This window comes from Pipistrellus kuhlii, unplaced genomic scaffold, assembly GCF_014108245.1.
Source record: "Pipistrellus kuhlii isolate mPipKuh1 unplaced genomic scaffold, mPipKuh1.p scaffold_m20_p_5, whole genome shotgun sequence".
Lineage (NCBI taxonomy): Eukaryota > Metazoa > Chordata > Mammalia > Chiroptera > Vespertilionidae > Pipistrellus > Pipistrellus kuhlii.
In genome coordinates this window covers 30,732,771-30,753,594 of record NW_023425551.1, presented here as the reverse complement: position 1 = coordinate 30,753,594, position 20,824 = coordinate 30,732,771, and the positions used below count along the sequence as shown (strand labels likewise).

The 20,824-nt window shown below is 38.9% G+C and overlaps 1 protein-coding gene across 1 annotated transcript in view; it reads right to left on the bottom strand.

Annotated features, from left to right (window-relative positions):
• AK9 (adenylate kinase 9) overlaps nucleotides 1-20,824 on the bottom strand; it is a 103,410-nt gene that overhangs the window by 29,517 nt on the left and 53,069 nt on the right. Inside the window, exons 22-28 of the mRNA XM_045572773.1 lie at nucleotides 16,481-16,615; nucleotides 12,015-12,095; nucleotides 11,337-11,537; nucleotides 10,852-10,973; nucleotides 5,407-5,619; nucleotides 3,383-3,643; nucleotides 977-1,101 (exon numbers count right to left, since the gene is read on the bottom strand). Of these exons, the coding sequence (XP_045428729.1) occupies nucleotides 977-1,101; nucleotides 3,383-3,643; nucleotides 5,407-5,619; nucleotides 10,852-10,973; nucleotides 11,337-11,537; nucleotides 12,015-12,095; nucleotides 16,481-16,615 (1,138 nt within the window). The remainder of the gene's footprint in view (nucleotides 1-976; nucleotides 1,102-3,382; nucleotides 3,644-5,406; nucleotides 5,620-10,851; nucleotides 10,974-11,336; nucleotides 11,538-12,014; nucleotides 12,096-16,480; nucleotides 16,616-20,824) is intronic.

Genomic DNA, 20,824 nt, shown 5'->3' with positions numbered 1-20,824 from the left:
CCAATAAACATATATTTAAACACACACACACACACACACACACACAGAAAACCAAATAATTAGGCTTTGAGAACTTGGCCTTGCTTAATTGAGAAAGTCAATATTGTGAATGAAATGGTCCCCTTGTGACTGAAAGTTGATTATGCTTATCTAAAATTTGGTTTGTTTAAATATTTATATTTAGATATATGTTTTCTTAATATGAACAGGACTTCCATGAATATTTGACAGTTTCAGCTCTTAATTGGCATTTAAAATGTTTTCTATCTTATTAAATGGGCAAATTTCCATAAAAATGGTCATATTCCCAAATATTTTGATCCAATTATTTTGGATTGGGGCCTGGCATCAGTATTTTAAAAATAATTTCCCAGTCCTAGCCGGTTTGACTCAGTGATAGAATGTCGGCCTGGTGACTGAAGGTTCCCAGGTTCGATTCTGGTCAAGAGCACATGCACAGGTTACAGGCTCGAGGGCGTGCAAGAGGCAGCCAACTAATGATTCTCTTCATTGATGTTTTTTTTTTTTTTTTTTTTTTAATATATTTTATTGATTTTTCACAGAGAGGAAGAGAGAGGATTAGAGAGTTAGAAACATCCATGAGAGAGAATCATCGATCAGCTGCCTCTTGCACACCCCCTATTGGGGATGTGCCCTCAACCAAGGTAAATGCCCTTGACCGGAATCGAACCCGGGACCTTTCAGTTCCCAGGCCGACGCTCTATCCACTGAGCCAAACCGGTCCCAGCTCTTCATTGATGTTTCTATCTCTCCATCCCTCTCCCTTTCTCTTTGAAATCAATAAAAATAAATGTATAAAAATGATAATTTCCCAGATATTTTAATGTATAGAATCACTAATTTACATGAGAGTAAAGAAGAAAAATTTTAAACTTATGTTGTATTATATTGTAGAGTTTTGAGAAGAAGGCAAATAAAAGTCAATGAATATATAATCCTATATAAATTAAGATACCGTATTGGTTCTTTATGCCACCACTCAGAAAGAATGCTGTCTAGAATTTCGGAAGGCAATGGTTCATTTTCCATTAAACATAATCTGATTGTTTCTTCTTCTTCTGTAAATTGCACTTCTGAAGGCTGAACACAAAAAATCAGAAAGCAAAACAAATTCAAAACTCTATATTAATGAACAATACTCTATTACATAGTTGATTAAGATGACACCTGTTTTTCTCAGGACTTTTTTTATATTGTTGCTTGTAAACCTTTTAATATTTGTGCTTTTTCCTTAAATCAATATGTTATATGGTTTTAATATTACTGTAGCTAAGAGTAGCTACTAGCGATGAGCATAACTGATTTCCATACATGACCTCAGGATATCTGTCTCATCACTTTTTGCTAAAACCTTGTTCAATCTAGAACTGATTTTTGTCATCTATCTTATAGTTACTAAACCTAGATTCTGATTAAAGGATGGGCTAGATAGGTAGTCATCTGAAATACAGGCCTGTACCTGGATCCAATTACAGTGGGTCCTTTGAGAAAAAAGGGTCTATATATATCAGAAATGGTTAAAAAGTGAGTTAGAATTACAACCCTAGATAGAAACTACCTAAAAGAGCCATACAAACTTTCTTATGAGGCATCATGAGAAATTAATATTTTGAGATTCCCATTGGCACTGGGGCAGATTTTTATGATACATGATAATAAAAAAAGAGTCCTGTGTGGTATGGTTCAGTTAGTTGGGCGTCTTTCTGCACACTGAAAGGTCGTCTGCCAGTTCTATGCCTAGTCAGGGCACAAGCTTAGGTTTCAGGCCGATCCCCAGTGAGGGGTGTGCAGGAGGCAGATGATTGATGTTTTGCCCTCACATCTATCTATCATCTATCTATCTATCTATCTATCTATCTATCTATCTATCTATCTATTATCATCATCATCATCATCATCATCATCATCTATCTATCTAGCAAAACAAAAACATAGAGAACATAATAATAAAAAGCCTTAGAGTCTAGTTCAGATATCTTATATAATAAAAGGATAATATGCAAATTGACTGTCACTCCAACACACAAGATGGACACCTCCATGTGGTTAAAGATGGCCACCATAAGATGGCCAGCATGGGAGGGCAATTGGGAGGGACCAGACCTGCAAGGGAGGGCAGTTGGGGGCAATCAGTCCTGCAGGGGAGGACAGTTAGGGTTGACTAGGCCTACAGGGGAAGGAAGTTGGGGGGGACCAGGCAAACAGGGGAGGGAAGTTGGGGGGATCAGACCTACAGGACAGGGCAATTGGGGGGTGACCAGGCCTGTAGCAGAGGGCAGTTGTGGGGGGACTCAGGCCTGCTGGGGAGGGCAGTTGAAAGGGACCAGGCCTGCAGGTGAGGGAAGTTTTTTGGGGACCAGGCCTGCAGGGGAGGGAAGATGGGGGGGCAAGGCCTGCAAGGGAAGGGCAGTTGGGAATGACCAAGCTGGCAGGAGAAAGCAGTTAGGGGCAATCGGGCTGGCAGGGGAGGGCAGTTAGGGGCAATCTGGCTGACAGGGAAATGGTTAGGGGTGATCAGGCTGGCAGGCAGAAGCAGTTAGGGGCAATCAGGTGAGCGATTGGGAGCCAGCAGATCTGGATTGTGAGAGGGAATGTCTGACTGCCCATTTAAATGGGCAGTCGGGCATCCACTGAGGCATTCCAGATTGAAGACAGTGCAGTCTGGGCTGAGGGACACCCCCCTGCACCTCACTGCCCCCCCCCCCATGAATTTCGTGCACCAGGCCTCTAGTATCAAATAACAGCTCCAAATTAATGCTATACAACATTTTTTTTTTAAGGAAAAAGCATTTCTGGTTTTTATTGGAGTCATGTGAAACAGTAATTTTATATTAAAGACTTGAGGCCTAGGGCATGAAAATTTGTGCACTGGTGGGGAAAGGGGGTCCCTCAGCCTGGCCTGCCCGCTATCACAGTCTGGGAGCTCTCAGGGGATGTCCTACTGATGGCTTATGTCCACTCCCCATATGAGAACAGACCTAAGCCACAGTCTGGCCTCCCTCTGTGAGAGGCAACCAGGCCTAACAAGGGAAGGTGCTGCCCCTATCACCCTACTGCCACTGCAGCTACTGGCTGCAGTGGCTGCCTGCCCTGGGCCCTGCAGCCGCTGCAGTTTGTCTGGAAGGACATCTGGAAGGATGTTTGGCTGTCCTGTCTAATTAACATATTGTGCTCTTATTATTATAGATTAGTAGTAAGATTTGTATCTAACATGGGGAGGATGCCTCTTAAATGACTTCTATGGGCTAATTTTTTTCTTTTTCTTGGAAACTTTATAGAGTTTTATACCCCTTATATTCTACTTTCCAAAAGTAACACCTGCAAACACAACTATCTGCAAAGAGAGTTTTAATATTACTACCGGCTTATTTGTAAATTCTTTCTCAAGTGTGATATTGGCCTCAAATGCAAGCTCTTCAAGTTCTTGTTTTGCAAGTTGTTCTTCCTCAGCATCTTCTTCAAATTCAGGTCCAACTTTCTTTTCAATTTTGAGCATCATTTTTTCTTGTAGAAATTCTTCAAACTGAATGTGAAAGATGCCCCACTTTTCTGCTAACTGTCTTCCACATACACTTTTGCCAGAGCCACGGGGACCCAGAAGACATAGTCTTAATGGAGGAGCCTGCCACAAGGGGATGGGTCAGGGAGATGTGGGGTAAGGGGTAATACAGGAAAGGAAGTTTTCAGTTATTAAAAAAATAAGGCCAATTAACTGCCTTCCCTAAGACTGAATTATCACTTAGCAAATTCAGGATGTTTTGATATTAGGAGATCAATTAATATGATGCATTACATCAACAATAGTTTTTAGGGAGCACTAACAACCATAATACTATTTTTGATATCTTGTGCCAAAAGGCATTTAATAAAATAGAATTAGTTTAGGTTTTTTTAAAGTTTTAATTTAAAAAGAATGGAAAGATACATTTTTAGCATGATAAAGTCTAATGAATTATATTAAAATGGTATGTAAAAACCATTATGAGATCTATAGAAATACATAAACTTTCTATGATATAATATTAAGAGAAAAAATATTATAAATACTATATACACTAGAAACAATATATATCCATGTAGAAAAAGATGAGAAAGCAAACAAATATGAAGACTTGTTCAGAGCCGGTGTTACTATGTGTGTGCTTTGTTTTTAAAAATGAATAAAATATTGCCACAATGTGTTCTTCTATTATTGTGTTAAAATATACATAACATAAAACTTACCATTTTGACCATTTTAACTGTACAATTCAGTGGCAGTATCTATATTGCACACATCACCACTATCTCTCTCCAGAACTTGTTTATTATCCCAAACTGGAACTCTGAACCAATCAAACAGTAACTCCTATTCTCCCCTTTCTCAGCCCCTGGCAACCACTCTTATTTTCTGTCCCTATAAGTTTACTCTAGATACTTTGTATAAGTTGTATAATATTATACAGTATTTGTTCTTTTGTGTTTGGCTTTAATAAACACTTTAAAATATTTTTATTGATTTCAGAGAGGAAGGAAAGGGGAGAGAGTGATAGAAACATCAATGATTAGAAAGAATAATCAGTTGGCTGCCTCACACACACCCCCTACTGGGGATAGAACCCACAACCCCAGCATGCGCCCCAACTCACAATCGAACCATGACCTCCAATTTCATAGGTCGATGCTCAACAAATGAGCCAAGCCAGCTGGGCACTTTAATAAAATACTTTTTAAAGAAGGTAGAAAACTGTTCCAAACTGGGAAACAAGTAAGGATAAAAATGTCCTAACAAACCTTGGAAAAGATTGATAGTTCTATAGCTACTTAAACCAGTTTAAAACAGTTTAATTGATAAGGACAATTCACCTTTGGAACACTCTTGCAATCTTTTGAATCAGGGTCATCCCTGCTCTTGAGAGTCAAGCAATTGGGCATGAATTTGTCCCTATAATCATGCCTCTGAATGGAACCAGGTTAACAGCAGTCTCACCTGAGTAATCAACCTTCCACAGAGGATGTCAACCCATTGAAAACCACGAACCTCTGAATCCCATATCTGCCCTGAATTCTGTCTTAAGATCAGCAGACTGCTCTGCTCAGAGAGACTAACTGGTTAAGGAATACAATAAATTCAATAGGCTTACAAGCAATAAATTCAGCTGTGTCTTTTTGTTTCAGCTAAAGAGACAGCTATTAAGTACTGGTTTGACACAAGGCATTACCGTAGAAATCAAAACTGATAATTATTTTGGGTTATATTCCAAAAAGTTTTCTTGGAACTTAGATGTTTTGATTATATTATTATATCAGATTGGAGACTTCATTATCAAATAGAATGGTGGGTATAATAAGTCCATAAAAAGGTAACAGGAGCAATCATTAGGATAAGAATAGCATAGTTTTCACCTTTAGTGGTTCATCGTGAGCCACAAACTCCTGAGGATGTTCCACAAATTTTTCTCTGGCCTCAGGACTTGAAAAGTAGTAGACCTTTTCTCGATACTTAGCTGCTTCCTCTGTGATGCCTGGTTGTAGGACGAAGTTTTCTTTGAGAACTACTGGACAAAAGTGCTTTGTGTCTCCCAAATGTCTTTTCTTCTCTTTTATTTTCTCTTCATTCTAGAAATATTTAACATTTGGAGAATATTTATTTTAAAAAAAAGTATTTTGATGCAATACTAAACAAGGAATTTAAAAAAATGTCTCTTGAATATTATTTAAACCATAACAATACATATTTAAAAAAATTTGTAAAGGCCAGTTCTTATACTGGCTATTTAATGAATTAATTAAAAAATCAGTTTCTCATAACCCTCTAAGCTCACATCTCAAGCTTCTTTATTTTCATAAAGAACATAAAGTAGCACTGAGAACCAAGATGTCCCCAGCCATCTACAGACATGGGTATAATGAAAAATCTCAGGTTGTGCTCGGTACAGAATCAGTTTCTAAAATAAAATTAAGAAGTAAAAGTTGAGCCAGGATCACAAATTCTTACCCATTGAAAACGAGGTGGGAGATGCTTCAGGATTTGCTTTTTCTACTAAGTGAATATGTGATCACCTCAAGAAATTCAATTAAAAAATAGAATAATTTGAAAATACTTTATTTCATTCCAATTAGAAACATGTAACATATTTTTATTTATGAAAAGTAAAGAAACTGTGCATAGTTCTTTAGGAATTTTTGCAATTTATTTAAAGCAATAAAATACATTAAAAGAATTTTCTGTTATAAAATACATCTTATAAAATTCGAGCCCTGGTGCATGAAATTCGTTTATAGTAAGGAGTGTGTCCCTCAGCCTTGCCTGCACCCTCTCCAATCGGGGACCCCTTGGGGGATGTCTGACCAGCAGTCGGACATCCCTCTCACAATCCAGGACTGCTGGCTCTTAACCACTCCCCTGCCTGCTTGCCTGATTGCCCCTAACTGCTTCTGCCTGCCAGCCTGATCGCCCTCTAACCGCTCCACTACCAGCCTGATTAATGCCTAACTGCTAACCTGCCAGCCTGATTGTCCCCAACTGCCCTTTCCTGCTGTCCTGATTTCACCCCCAACTTCCCTCCCCAGCTGGTCTGGTCACTGCTAACTGCCCTCTGTTGCTGGCCTGGTCGCACCCAATTATCTTCCCCTGCAGGCTTGGTCACCCCCAACTGCTCTCCCCTGCTAGCCTGATTTCGCTCCCAAACGCCCTCCCCTGCCAGCATGATCTCACCCCCAATTTCCCTCCCCTGCCAGCCTAGTCGCCCCAACTTCCCTATCTTGCAGGCCTGGTTGCCACTAACTGCCCTCCCTTGCTCACCTGGTCGCACCCAACTGTCCTCCCCTGAGGCCTGGTCACTCTTAACTGCTCTCCCCTGCTGGCCTAATTTTGCCCCCGAATGCCCTCCCTTGCCAGTCTGATCACCACAACTGCCCTCCCCTGCCAGCCATCTTGTAACGATGTTGCAGTAGCCATCTTGTGACGATGTCACGGGAGTGTGTTGCATGACACCATCTAGGCTTTTATTACATAAGTTTATTCAAAACACATCACAGTGCAGAAAGAATAAAAAATTTCTTTCACCCTTTTTCTTCTAATACTATATTAACACACATAATGCTTTTTAAAAATATTTTATTGATTTTTTACAGAGAGAAAGAGAGAGGGATAGAGAGTTAGAAACATCAATGAGACAGAAATATTGATCAGCTGCCTCCTGCACACCCCCCACTGGGGATGTGCTGCAACCAAGGTACATGCCCTTGACCGGAATCCAACCTGGGACCCTTTAGTCTGCAGGCTAATGCTCTATCCACTGAGCCAAACCGGTTTTGGCTCATAATGGTTTTTTAAAAATTTAATTCATTTATCCCCTCTATGCCCTCTTACATCTCTATCACCACTACTCCCATCACCAAACTGTTGTCCATGTCCATGAGTTCTCTCTCTTAAAAAAATTATATATATATATATATATATATATATATATATATATATATGTATATTTTAGTCTTAGCCAGCTTAGCTCAGTGGGTAGAACATTGGCCTGTGGACTGAAGGGTCCCGGGTTGATACTGGTCAAGGACAAATGCCCTGGTTGTGAGCTCTCTTATCACTGATGTTTCTATCTTTCTCTCCCTCATCCTTCCTCTATGAAATCAATAAAAATGTATTTTAAAATTATAAAAATATTTTTATTGATTTCAGGGAAATATGAGAAAAAATATAAGATATTTAGAGGATAGATCCTAGAGACCTAACCAATAATAAGTATTGTGGAAGGAGAAAAAAGAAGAGATGGAGGAGAGGCAAGAATTAATTAATTTAAAAAATAAAAATTACTTAATATGTCCATCATTCAGAGATAATGGTGGTTATAACCACCATTAATACTTTTAACAGCTTTATTGAGGTATAAATGACAATAAAACACTTTACATATTTAAAGCATGTTATTTGATAATTTTGACATATGTGTTTATCTCTGAAACCATCACCACATATTCATCAAGACCATAATTGTTCATGCCTCTTTTCTTTTTTAATGTATATTTTATTGATTTTTTTACATAAAGGAAGGGAGAGGGACAGAGAGTCAGAAACATCGATGAGAAAGAAACATCAATCAGCAGCCTTCTGCACACCCCCCACTGGGGATGTGCCCGCAACCAAGGTACATGCCCTTGGCTGGGATCAAACCCGGGACCCGTAAGTCTGCAGGCTGATGCTCTATCCACTAAGCCATACAGGTTAGGGCACTCATGCCTCTTTTCTAACCCTGTTTGCTTCCTACCTGCCCCATTCCCAGGCAGGCATTGCTGTGTTTTCTCTCACTATAATTAGTTTACAATTTCTATAATGTTATACAAATGTAATCATACAGTATGTTTTCTCTTTTGTCTGGCTTCTCTTAGCATAATTATTTTGAGATTCATCCAGATTGTTACATGTATCCGTGGTGGTTCTTTTAATTTTTATATATTTTTTGCTGTGCACTATTCCAGGTTTAATTATCCCCATCCCTGAGTCTTAGACACTTTTTAGTACTACCCAATGGTTAGTGGGAACAGACAGGTACTTCCTTTGTCCTCATTCCCCCCTCCCAGCGGCAAAGGGCTGACCAATACTCTGCTCTGCAGGTCTCTGGAGTTCTCTCTGTGTGAGCGTCTTTTCCCTGTGAACTCTAACTGCTTTGTGTCCTGGGATTCTCTGCTTTCTCTCCTCCAATAAAAGAGTCTGGAAGGCTCTACCTAGGTTGCTCCTCCCTGGACCATGGGCTGGAAAAGGTACATGACCTATAGACAGTAAGGCGAGGAAACCGTGAGGAGTATCTCATTTGTTTCCCATCTCTGGGACCACTGTGTGGAAAACAGTTTCATACATTTTATCTCGTTTCTCAGTTGTTTTAGGCTACAGGGTAAACTAAAAGCCCTTTAAAGATTTTAGTACATATCTTCCCAGAATTTTTCTTAGGATGTGGTGTATATCTTTTGCTTTTGTTTGTATAACAACTTTCCTCCTTCTTTTAGTAACAGAACCTTTCTCCCTCTTCTCATGGAACACTGCTACTTATGCATTCGAAGGAACTCAAGTGGCCCAGACAATCATAGTAACACACTACGCCCTCTAGTTACTATGTTTAGTCAGGGCAACTGACTGAGATGGGAGAAGCAATATTTTTTCTTGCTGTTTTCCAGGTGGATGTCAGGACAGTGTTCTTTTGCCTCCTAGATAAAAATTTCTAAGAATTCCTGGCAGCCATATTGGCCTTGTTTGAAAAAAGCATCTTTGCAGATGTAATTAAAGATCTCAATATAATATTTACAATTTATTATCAGGTGGTCCCTAAATCCCATGATGAGTGTCCTTCTAAAAGAAGGAAAAGATGCAGAGGAGGAGAAGGCCAGGACAGACAGAGGCAGAGAGGAGTTAAGCAGCCATTAGCTATGGGTTATCAGGAGCCACCAGAAGATGGAAGAGGAAAGGAAAGATTTCCCCTTGAGCCTTAGAGGAAGCATTCTGACACCTGGATTTCAGAATTCTTCCCCAAGACCATAAGAGAATTAATTTCTATTATTTTAATCCTCCAAGTTTGTGGCATTTTTTTTTATGGCAGCCTGAGGAAACTAAATATATATAGGAAAAACTGACTTGTGTTGTGTAAGTTAGGAAGAGTGGAAGTGAGATAAGGAGACTATTTTTCAATGAAGACCATACCTAAAAATACAAGTTTTGAATATTATAGACAGCTTGAGAATTGTCTGAAGACAAGAAAGAGACATTCTCTTGCAAAACAAAACAGGATACAGAAGAATGGCAGAAGGATGACTGAAGAAGAGGACAAGCCCACATTTGTCAGCCACCCTGACTGAAGGGCCCAGTAATTCCTTAGTGCTAAAGTACTGAAAGTTGTTATCAGAATCACACTGCATGTCATTTGTTGTTTGACACATATATATTTGGGTTTAACTTAATTACAGCTGTATGATTATCTAACTTATTACATCACTTTATTTCCTTCATAAAGCTCCAAATAAAAAAAATCACTTCCTAATTTATTATTGATAGATGCCTTAATTAGGTGGCTATCAATTGAGATTAGTTATCAAAATTCTTGTCACCAGGGAGTAGACTGGGGCCTAAAATGAGCTGTTCCTATTTGAAAATACCACTCATGCCGAGACCAGTTTGGCTCAATGAATAGAGCGTCGGCTTGTGGACTGAGGGGACCCGGGTTCGATTCCGGTCAAGGGCATGTGCCTTGGTTGCGGGCATATCCCCGGTGGGGGGTGTGTGGGAGGCAGCTGATCGATGGACTCTCTCTCGTCGATGTTTCTAGCTCTCTATCTCTCTCCCTTCCTCTCTGTACAAAATCAATAAAATAAAAAAAAAAAGAAAAAAAGAAAAGAAAATACCACTCATTAGTCTCATGCAAGCAGCTCCTCAAAGATACCATTGGTATATTTTACATTAAAGCACCCATTTCTATTAAACTTACAGAATATTTCTCTCTCTAATATATAAAGTTTTTCCATGGAAAAAATTGAAAAACCTTACTTTTTATTTTTTCATGGGTATATCATACTGTCTAAGCAGCCCTGGCATCTCAGGGATCAAGGGAAGCTGGGGTGGAGGCCAAGTGTATTGAAAATGTTTATGTGTAAATATGTACAAAAAACCCAGGTAGTTCAACTTTTGAAGTACAACTTTAGAGGAAGCCTGCTTGTTTTCCTGGGATCCAAGAGTGCCAACTACCACTCTGGACACACACATTTTCAATGCTGTGGCCCATGTGAAGGAGCTGGAAGAGGAAAGAAAAGATTTTCCCTAGAGCCTCAGAGGGAGCTTGGCCCACTGACTCATACCTCTTCCTCTTCTTCCTCTCCTTCTTCTATCTCCTCATCAATCTCTGCTTCAGCCTGAAAGTCTTCTGTTTCTTCTTCATAATCTTCTATATTGAACTCCCATGCAGTATACTGAAAAGGTTCTGTAAAAAGAAAAAAAAAGAAAAAAGAAAGATTTGAAAGAATAATAGCATTAGCATATATTGCAATAGTCAATGGTTGGGAAAATTAATTGTAGTGACTGATCTCTTAGTTTAAATATGTACAAATTAGAATTTTTAAAGGGAACTGTCCAGTTTGGCCAGTGCTAGTTGTGCCCCTCAGCTATTCTGACTGGTATGTGCCTGTGCTAGGAGTGCTATGAGAATTGTTAAATATTTTAAACATCATCCCTAGATATGTTGAATGTTCTCCTTTATGGACCATCAAGAAAGATTTTAAAGTTGCACACGCTTTTAATAATATCGCCCGCTCTTGACAGTAATGGTAGGATTTACAGCCCTTACTTTCCATAGTCTCCACTGCTTTCTGAAGCAGCTCCTCTGGAGTTTGGCCAGCGATCTCCAACTTCAAAATTGTATAGAAAGAGTCGTTGATGATTAATTCCAGATTTTTCCAGTCGGAGTCGAAATATTTAAGCTTCTCTTTAAATAAGTCCATTTCAGGAACATCAGGATAAGAGTCTTCAGGAAAGTCAGGTAGTACAACTTTTGAATAAACGTTAAAGAAAAAAAGAGGCTTCAAACATGATATAATGACCCATATTGCCAAAATAATTTATACTTTATAATATTTTAAAAACATGAAAGAGATACACATATTGTCCTTAGCAATAACGTACATTTATAAATTCATATTTTAATTATTCTCCATTCCTTGTATTGGCTGTAGATGAATTATTATCTATTAATAAAATTATTTGGATAATTACTATGTATTTTATTTGGCAACTTTAACTATAATAAAACGTATAAAATAAAATTTGATGAAAAACAGTGTTATAAGATGGCTAGATATACTTCTAATGTAATAAGCTAAATAAAACCTAATACACCACTACTGGCATATAATGTAAAAAGAAATAAGTAGAAAGTTGGTACTATGCCTAAAATAAGGGACTAGACCCTTGTGGGAGAATACGAAAAGCACGTTTATCACTAACTACTTTTATTTTATAAGCTAACCTGCTTGAGATAATGTAGTTTCCAGACCCTCTTTGGATTCTTCTGGAATTCCTGTTCCAACTGTAGTTTCCTCAGTAGTCTCTGAGGAAAGAAATCTAATAGTTAGTGTTTGAATTTTAAAACATTGTTTCTTTATGAAAGTTTTGGCACAAAGAAAATTTCAAAACATAGTTTAAATTATATATACTATGTCTAATTGAAAATATAGTTCTTGTTAGGTAAAGTAGGGTATACAATATCTAATAGCATAAGGCAGAAAATGAAGAATATTCTTAAATATACTAAAGGACCATGACCAGGATAGCTGACACACGGTGCATATAGTTCTGACTGATAATAGTCATGTCTATAGCACTGAGCTAGAACTGACCCTAAAAGGGGTGGGAGACTGACTTTAGAACATCAAAAGGAAGTTCCCTGAGAGAGACATTAAGGAGAGAAAAGGCAATACAACTAAATCATCCATTAGACCAGTTACATTAGTAAACACTTGTGGATATGAGAACTCTAATATGCTTGATGTGTCAAATTTAATGGATGTCTGTTTATTTTTTTAAAAAATATATTTTTATTCATTTCAGAGGGAAAGGTAGAGGGAGAGAGAGATAGAAACATCAATGATGAGAGAGAACCACTGATAGGCTGCCAACTGCATGCCCCCCACTGAGAACTGAGCCCACAACCTGGGCATATGCCCAGACCAGGAATCGAACCTGTGACCTCTTGGTTCCTGGGTAGATACTCAACTGCTGAGCTACACCCAGCTGGGCTGGATGTCTATTTCTCATATTCATTTTTGGTATTTTATGGCATTTCCCCCCTTTAAAAAAAAATTTGTCTTTATTGTTGGAAGTATTATAGACTAGAGACCTGGTGCATAACATTCATGCACTGGGGGAGGGGTCCCTCAGCCCTGCACCCTCTCCCAGTCTGGGACCCCTTTGGGGGATGTCCACTTGCCGGCTTAGGCCCACTAGCAGGCCGGCAGACATCCCACCAAGGGGGCCTTAGCGTTGCTGTGGAGGCGAGAGAGGCTCCCACCACCACTGCTGCTCTTGCAAACTGTGAGCCTGACTTCTGGCTGAGCGGTGCTCACCCTATAGGAGCGCATTGACCACCAGGGGGAAGAAGCTCCTGTGTTAAGCATCTTCTCCCTGGTGGTCAGTGCACATCATAGCCAACTGTTGTTCTGTTATTCAATCTATTTGCATATTAGCCTTTTATTATATAGGATGTCCTCCCTTTTTCCCATTGACTCCCTACACCCTGAACCTGCCTCTCCCAGACCTTCCCAACACTGTTATCTGTCTATAGGCTATGCATACATGCACATAAGTTCCCAGTTAATTTTTCCCCATCCCATTCCCCCATCCATGCCTTCCCTCTGAGATTCAATTGTCGGTTCAATGCTCTCCTATGTCTCTGGATCTATTTTGTTCAACAGTTTATTTTGCTTATTATATTCCACATGAGTGAGATCATGTTATACTTATCTAACTGGCTTATTTCACATAGCATAATACGCTCCAGGTCCATCCATGCTGTTGCAAATGGTAAGAGTTCTTTTTTTTTAATTTTTATAGCTGCATAGTGTTCCATTGTGTAAATATACCACAGCTTTTTTATCCACTCATCTGCTGATGGGGACTTGGGCTGTTTCCAAATCTTAGCTATTATAAATTGGGCTATGAACATAGGGTTGCATATATTCTTTCTGACTGGTTTTTCTGATTTCTTAGGATACATACCCAGAGGTGGCATTGCTCTGTCAAATGAAAGTTCCATGTTTAGTTTTTTGAGGAAACACCTTACTGTTTTCCATAATGGTTGCACCAGTCTGCATTCACACCAGCAGTGCCTTAGGGCTCCCTTTTCTTCACATCCTCGCCAACACTTGTCATTTGTTGATTTGTGGATGACAGTCATTCTGACAGGTATGAGGTGATATCTCATTGTCATTTTAATTTGCATCTCTCTGATAATTAGTGACTTTTTTTTTTTTTTTTTTTTTTTTTTTTTTTTTTTTTTTTTTACAGAGAGGAAGAGAGAGGGAAAGAGAGAAACATCGATGAGAGAGAATCATCGATCAACTGCCTCTTGCACACTCCGTACTGGGGATGTGCCCGCAACCAAGGTACATACCCTTGACCGGAATCGTACTCGGGACCTTTCAGTCCGCAGACCGAAGCTCTATCCACTGAGCCAAACCAGTTTCGACTGATAATTAGTGACTTTGAGCATTTTTTTTCATATGTCTCCTGGCCTTCTGTATGTCCACTTTGGAGAAGTGTCTATTTAGTTCCTATTTTATTTTATTTTTTTATTATTATTTTTTATTTTTTTTATTAGTTCCTATTTTTTTTTTTTTTAAATATATTTTATTGATTTTTTACATAGAGGAAGGGAGAGAGATAGAGAGCTAGAAACGTCGATGAGAGAGAAACATCGACCAGCCGCCTCCCGCACACCCCCTACCGGGGATGTGCCCGCAGCCAACGTACATGCCCCTGACCGGAATCGAACCCGGGACCCTTCAGTCCACAGACCGACGCTCTACCACTGAGCCAAACCGGTTTCGGCTATTAGTTCCTATTTTAATTGGATTGTTTATCTTCCTTTTGTTTGGTTGTATGAGTTCCTTGTATATTTTGGAAATTAACCCCTTACCAGATGTATCAATGGCAAATACTGTCTGTTCTCCTAAGCACTGGGCTCCCTTTCCTTTTATGGAAAAGGCAGGTGAGTGGGATAATGGTCAGCCTAATCGATTAGGTACTGAAGAAAATAGTGAAGTGTCTGGATGGGAACACAAGTAAGTAGAGCTGTCGGACTCTTAAAAGGAAACTGAAGAATTTCATCCTGTTAGCTCCTCCAGTGGGCACAAGGGGTATACGATTTTACTTGTATACTTTTGCATCATAAAGCTAATGCCAATTCCTGTAGTAAAAATGATCTATGTTGAATTTGAGAATTCTCAGTGTGAAAATTCCCCTTAGTCCTGGTTCCTCTACCAGCTGACAGCAGATTCCTAGCCCTTAATTGCCACAGGATGGATTTGGCTGCAGGAATTTGAAGACCTTTAGTTTGTAGCATTAGTTTCAAATCCAACACTAGCTGTACTTGGGAGCATTTGTGAGCCTCACTCCCACATGCTGGGGACCCTAACTTGCTGCTTTAAGCCCACTCTCCAGTCTCGAGAGTGACTTTCATTGCCCAAAGTCTCCTTCTTGCCCTGTGCCAACCCACCAAACTGCCCCTCTGCAGCGGGGACACTCCATGGCTGTGTGGCCTGGACAGCTGCACAGTCTCTCACTCAGAATGGCCTCACAGATTAATGCTCTTTGGTTGTTAATTTGAAAATTTTAATGATTTTATCTTTGAACTTCGTTTTGTAAACAAAATCCAAAGGGGCTCCAATGGCACAATCAAGCATGTATAATGGACAGAGATGTGCACAATATGTGTTAGCCAGTCTTGTCGTCTCATTCTCACGAGAGTTCCTGATGCCCCATCATGAGTACAGAATTCTAGGAGACCCATAATGTGGAGGAGTAAGTATGCCCGAGTGGTGGGCGCAGGCAGGGGAAGATTCTGATACATCGGAGAGACCATGCTTTCCCTTTGAGTTAGAACTTGCTTCAGATGCAGAAAGAAGGTGATAACATTCAGAGAGACATGAATGACCAAGGAAAGCTTTCTTACTGGTGCCACTTTCCTGTATTAGCTAGACACTTGGGCTGAAAACGACAAAGAAGGAAAGAAAAAGAGGGCAATCCCATGTTCCTTTTTCTTTCAGTCTTTCCTTAATCATTGAGAAGCTGCAGATAGAGCGTGTTGGTAGAATATGTGCATATTAAGAAGTGAAATAAAAAAAAATTGAGTTAGTATTGTACACAAAACTTAACAGTAATTTGGTAAGAACAAAATACATATGTATGTACGAGCTGCCAAATATAAATTTGTGTTCATTTCAGTGGTTCAGCATAGAAGTTAAATGCTCTTGTATTTTCATTTAAAAATAGCCTTGCACAATATGAAGATGAATGATAAAATTCATGCTAATTTAAATTTTTAATTTTTCTCTACTTGACATTATATATATACAATGACATTATATATAGCAATAAAAATCAATCCATGACAAATTGAGAGGTTGTAGAAGGAAAAAAACAGCTTTATATGTTATTACCTTTAGTGGCAGGCACATCTTCCCTGCTTTTTGACAACATGCCCCACAAATGACATAGGCAGCCCTGCTCCTGAGCACCAGGATGGGCAGGGCAGTGTCGGTTTTCCTGTGGTACTTCAAAGCATGGGTTGGAAATAAGTGGCTGTTCTCATCTCTCCATTTTTAGCCTGCTTCCTTTTTCTTAACACATACACAAGTACACACACACACACACACACACACACACACCCAGTAGGACACAGTAGGACTAAGAACATGGATGTCAATGAAGTCTAACCTGATTCAGGTTCTGGTTCAGGAACCTCGGAAGCTTCAGGCTCCTCAAGCCCCCCGGTCTCCTCAAGGGTCTCAGGAATTTCACCCTCCTCACCTTCAATCTCCCCCTCACCATCAAGTTCAGCCTCGTCCACATCTATAGAGAATGAGAAGAAACAAATTATCATTCAGATTAGGTCAGAAATATTATTTGGGTGTGAGTACTCTGATAAGTGCTAAGACCCACATAAAGAGTAAAGAGTGGCACCCTTGTCCCCCTGGAGCATGGGATTTCATGAGGGAGAGATACATTTTCCATATAGTTTACCTAATAAAATGTACTGGTAAAGGATGATAGTCATACACTCAGAGTGCTATGGGAGCACCAGCCTAAGGATTCATTTAAGACAAGAAATGTTCTCAGTAACCCTAAATATTATAACAGTAAAAAACTGGAAATGGCTCAAATGTCTATTCAATGAGGGAATGGCTAGAACTGCACGCACTGTCTGATATGTAGCCACTGCATGATGTGGCTATTGAGCCCTTAAAATGTGGCTAGTCCAAACTGAGATGCATCATAAGCAAAACATACACAATGAATTTCAAAGGTTTAATATGAAATATCGAATATATAATCCTGGCCAATGTGGTTCAGTTGGTTGGGTGTCATCCTGTGCATTGAAAGGTTGCTGGTTAGATTCCCAGTCAGGGCACATACCTGGGTTGTGATGTTTCCCTCTCACATTGATGTTTCCTTCTTTCTTTTTTAAAAATTATATTTTTTATTGATTTCAGAGAGGAAGGAAGAGGGAGAGAGAGAAACATCAACGATATGAGAGAATTACTGATTGGCTGCCTCCTGCATGTCCCCTTCTGAGGACTGAGCCCGTAACCTGGGCATGTACCTCCTAGTTCATAGGTCAATGCTCAACCACTGAGCCACACCAGCAAGGCTCTTTTTTCTTTTTACATTTTTTCTTCTTCCCCATCACCATCTATCTCCTCCATCCCTCCCTCTGGCAATAGCCACACTGTTGTCCATGTCCATCACGTCAATGTTTCTTTCTCTCCCTCTTCCTTCCTCTTTAATAATCAATACAAAAATCTTCTTAAAAAGATATTAAAAAATTGAATGTAAACGATAGCAATGATTTTTGCATTCATGTCAAAATAGTATTTTGGATATAGCATATTAAATATAATTCGTTTCACCTGTTTCCTTTTTACTTTTTATTTGGCTTCTTGAAAATTTAAAGTTACATATGTGGCTTGCATTATGCAGGACTGGGATAGACTATATTTTCTTTTAACTAATAATGAGTAAGAGTATGTTAATCAATATGTTATGATAAATAGAAATTTAGAAAGCATAACTTCAAATTTTCTATAGTTGCTGATGACCATTATCAGAAATATATGCATGAAATCTTTGAAGAAAAAAATGGGGTGAATGGTGGAGTCAGAAAATCCATCTTCCAATTCCTTTACTATATTATGAAATTGACTGAAAAACATAATAAGTTCTATGCACAGATGCTGTGAAAAAGCAAATGAACATGACTTCTGCATTCTTATGGGAATTCCTCCTAGTGAGTGCCTTCCAAAAATTACATAGTAGTAGTGTTTGGTACCTCTGGAACAAGAATTTTCATCTAAATTTGGGTGATGAAATCCCCAGAGAAAAGCATCCTGAAGTGTCCTTAGATCTCAAAGTCTGACCAGGACCGCAGAGCTGGTGGCTTCCAAATATGTGACTTAGTATGTGGTGAATCTTTTGTGTTATATGGAGAATTTTATGGTGATACACAAGAGGAAGAAGCAGAATTTGTTGAAACCTCCTAGGGTTTGGGACAGAAGTTATGTATTCTACACCAGAAACTCAAAATGTCTTTCAACTATCGATATTATTGCTTGTTTCATTTTCAGTTCTACACCAGAAACTCAAAATGTCTTTCAACTATCGATATTATTGCTTGTTTCATTTTCAGTTCTTATAAGTGTATTTCCAGTAGGACATGATTTCACTCTTCTAGGAGAAATGATGAACAACATTGACTAATGAACAAGAACAGACCCAGAGACAAGGAGGCATGGATTAGACTGTTGGACCTCAAAAGGAGGGTGGGGATAAAATGGAGAGATCAACCAAAGGACTTGTGTGCATACATATGAGCCTAACCAGTGGTCAAGAACAACAAGGGCCATCCATCCACCAATCAGATCTGAAATAGCATGGCTGACATGTATACCTAAGGAACTATTTGACATTGAAGTTGGGACTCAAAAGAACTGTTGGCCCAGAAAGGAACTCACTACAGACTAATTCATTTGCCTCTCAGCATAACCATTATGGCTTGTCTCAGTTTAGGTTCTTACAAGGGTATTTCTTAGATCACCTGATCTTACATGTCTAGAGGAAATAATGAACAACATAAACTGATGAACAAAAACAGACCCAGAGAAAGAGAAGCAGCAATCAGATTCTCAAACCTCAGAGGGAAAGTAGGGGAAGGTGGGGGTAAGGGGAAAACATCAACCAAAGGACTTGTGTGCATGCATATGGGCCTAGCCAGTGGCCATGGACAACAGAAGGGAAAGGGCATATGTAGGGAGGGGTTTGGGATGGGAATGAGGGGATGAGGACAATTATGTGATACTATAATCAATAATAATAATAAAAAAAGAACAACAGGGAGATGGGGGCATGAATGGGAGGGGTGGGGGATGGGAATGGGGACAAATATGTGATACCTTAATCAATAAATTAAAAAAAACTAATAGACTTAATAAATGAATTTGGCAATGTAGCAGGATACAAAATTAATGCCAAGAAATCGATGGCATTTCTATACATCAATAGTGAACTTACAGAAAGAGTGACTAAAAAAGCAATCCCAGTTACCATTGCACCAAAAAAATTAAGATACCTAGGAATAAACTTAACTAAGAAGGTAAAAGACCTATACGCGAAAAACTGCAGGACACTGAAAAAAGAGATAGAGGAAGATGTAAACAGATGGAAGAACATGCCATGTTCATGGATTGGTAGAATCAACATCATTAAAATGTCCATACTACCGAAAGCAATCCATAGATTCAATGCACTCCCCATTAAAACACCAACGGCATATTTCACAGAACTAGAAAGAACTCTCCAAAAATTCATCTGGAATAAAAAAAAAAAGACCCCAAATAGCCACAGCAATCCTGAGAAAGAAGAACAAAGTAGGAGAGATCTCTATACCAGATTTCAAGCTGTATTACAAAGCCACTATTCTCAAAACAGCCTGGTACTGCACAAGTACAGACATATAGATAAACGGAATAGAATAGAGAATCCAGATATCGACCAAAACCACTATGCTCAATTAATATTTGACAAAGGAGGCATGAACATACAATGGAGTCAAAAAAGTCTCTTCAATAAATGGTGTTGGGAAAATTGGACAGATACATGCAAAAGAATGAAACTAGACCACCAACTTACACCATAGACAAAAATAAACTCAAAATGGATACAGGACTTACATATGATGGGAAACTATAAAAATACTAGAGGAATCTAGGCAGAGAAACCTCAGACATATGCAGAAGCAATTTCTTCACTGATACCACTTCTAGGACAATGGAAACTAAAGAGAAAAATAAACAAATTGGACTACATCAAAATAAAAAAGCTTTTTACAGCAAAAGCAACCATCAACAAAACAACAAGAAAGCCCACTGTATGGGAGAACATATTTGCAACTGTTATCAATGATAAAGGTGTAATCTCCAACATCTACAGACAGCTTATACAACTTAATAAAAGGAAGATAAATGATCCAATAAAAAAGTGGGCAATGAACCAAACTAGAATTTTTTCAAAAGAACATAGAAGGAAGGCCAAGAGACATATGAAAACATGCTCAAAGTCATTAATTACCCAAGAGATGAAAATCAAAACAACAACGTGGTACCATCTCACACTTGTCAGAATGGCAATCATCAACAAATCAACAAACAACAAGTGCTGGTAAGGATGTGGAGTAAAAGGAACCCTTGTGCACTGCTGGTGCAGCCACTGTAGAAAAAAGTATGGAGTTTCATAAAAAAACAAAAAACAAAAACAAAAAACTAAACTAAAAATGGAACTCCCATTTGACCCAGTGATCCCACTCCTAGGAATATATCCCAAAAAAATAGAAACACCAATTAGAAAAGATATATGCACCCCTATGTTCATAGCAGCACAATTCACCATAGCTAAGATTTGGAAACAGCTCAAAAGCCCATCAGTAGATGAGTGGATTAGAAAACTATGGTACATCTATCTACATAATGGAATACTACACTGCTATAAAAAAGAAGGAATTTTTACCAT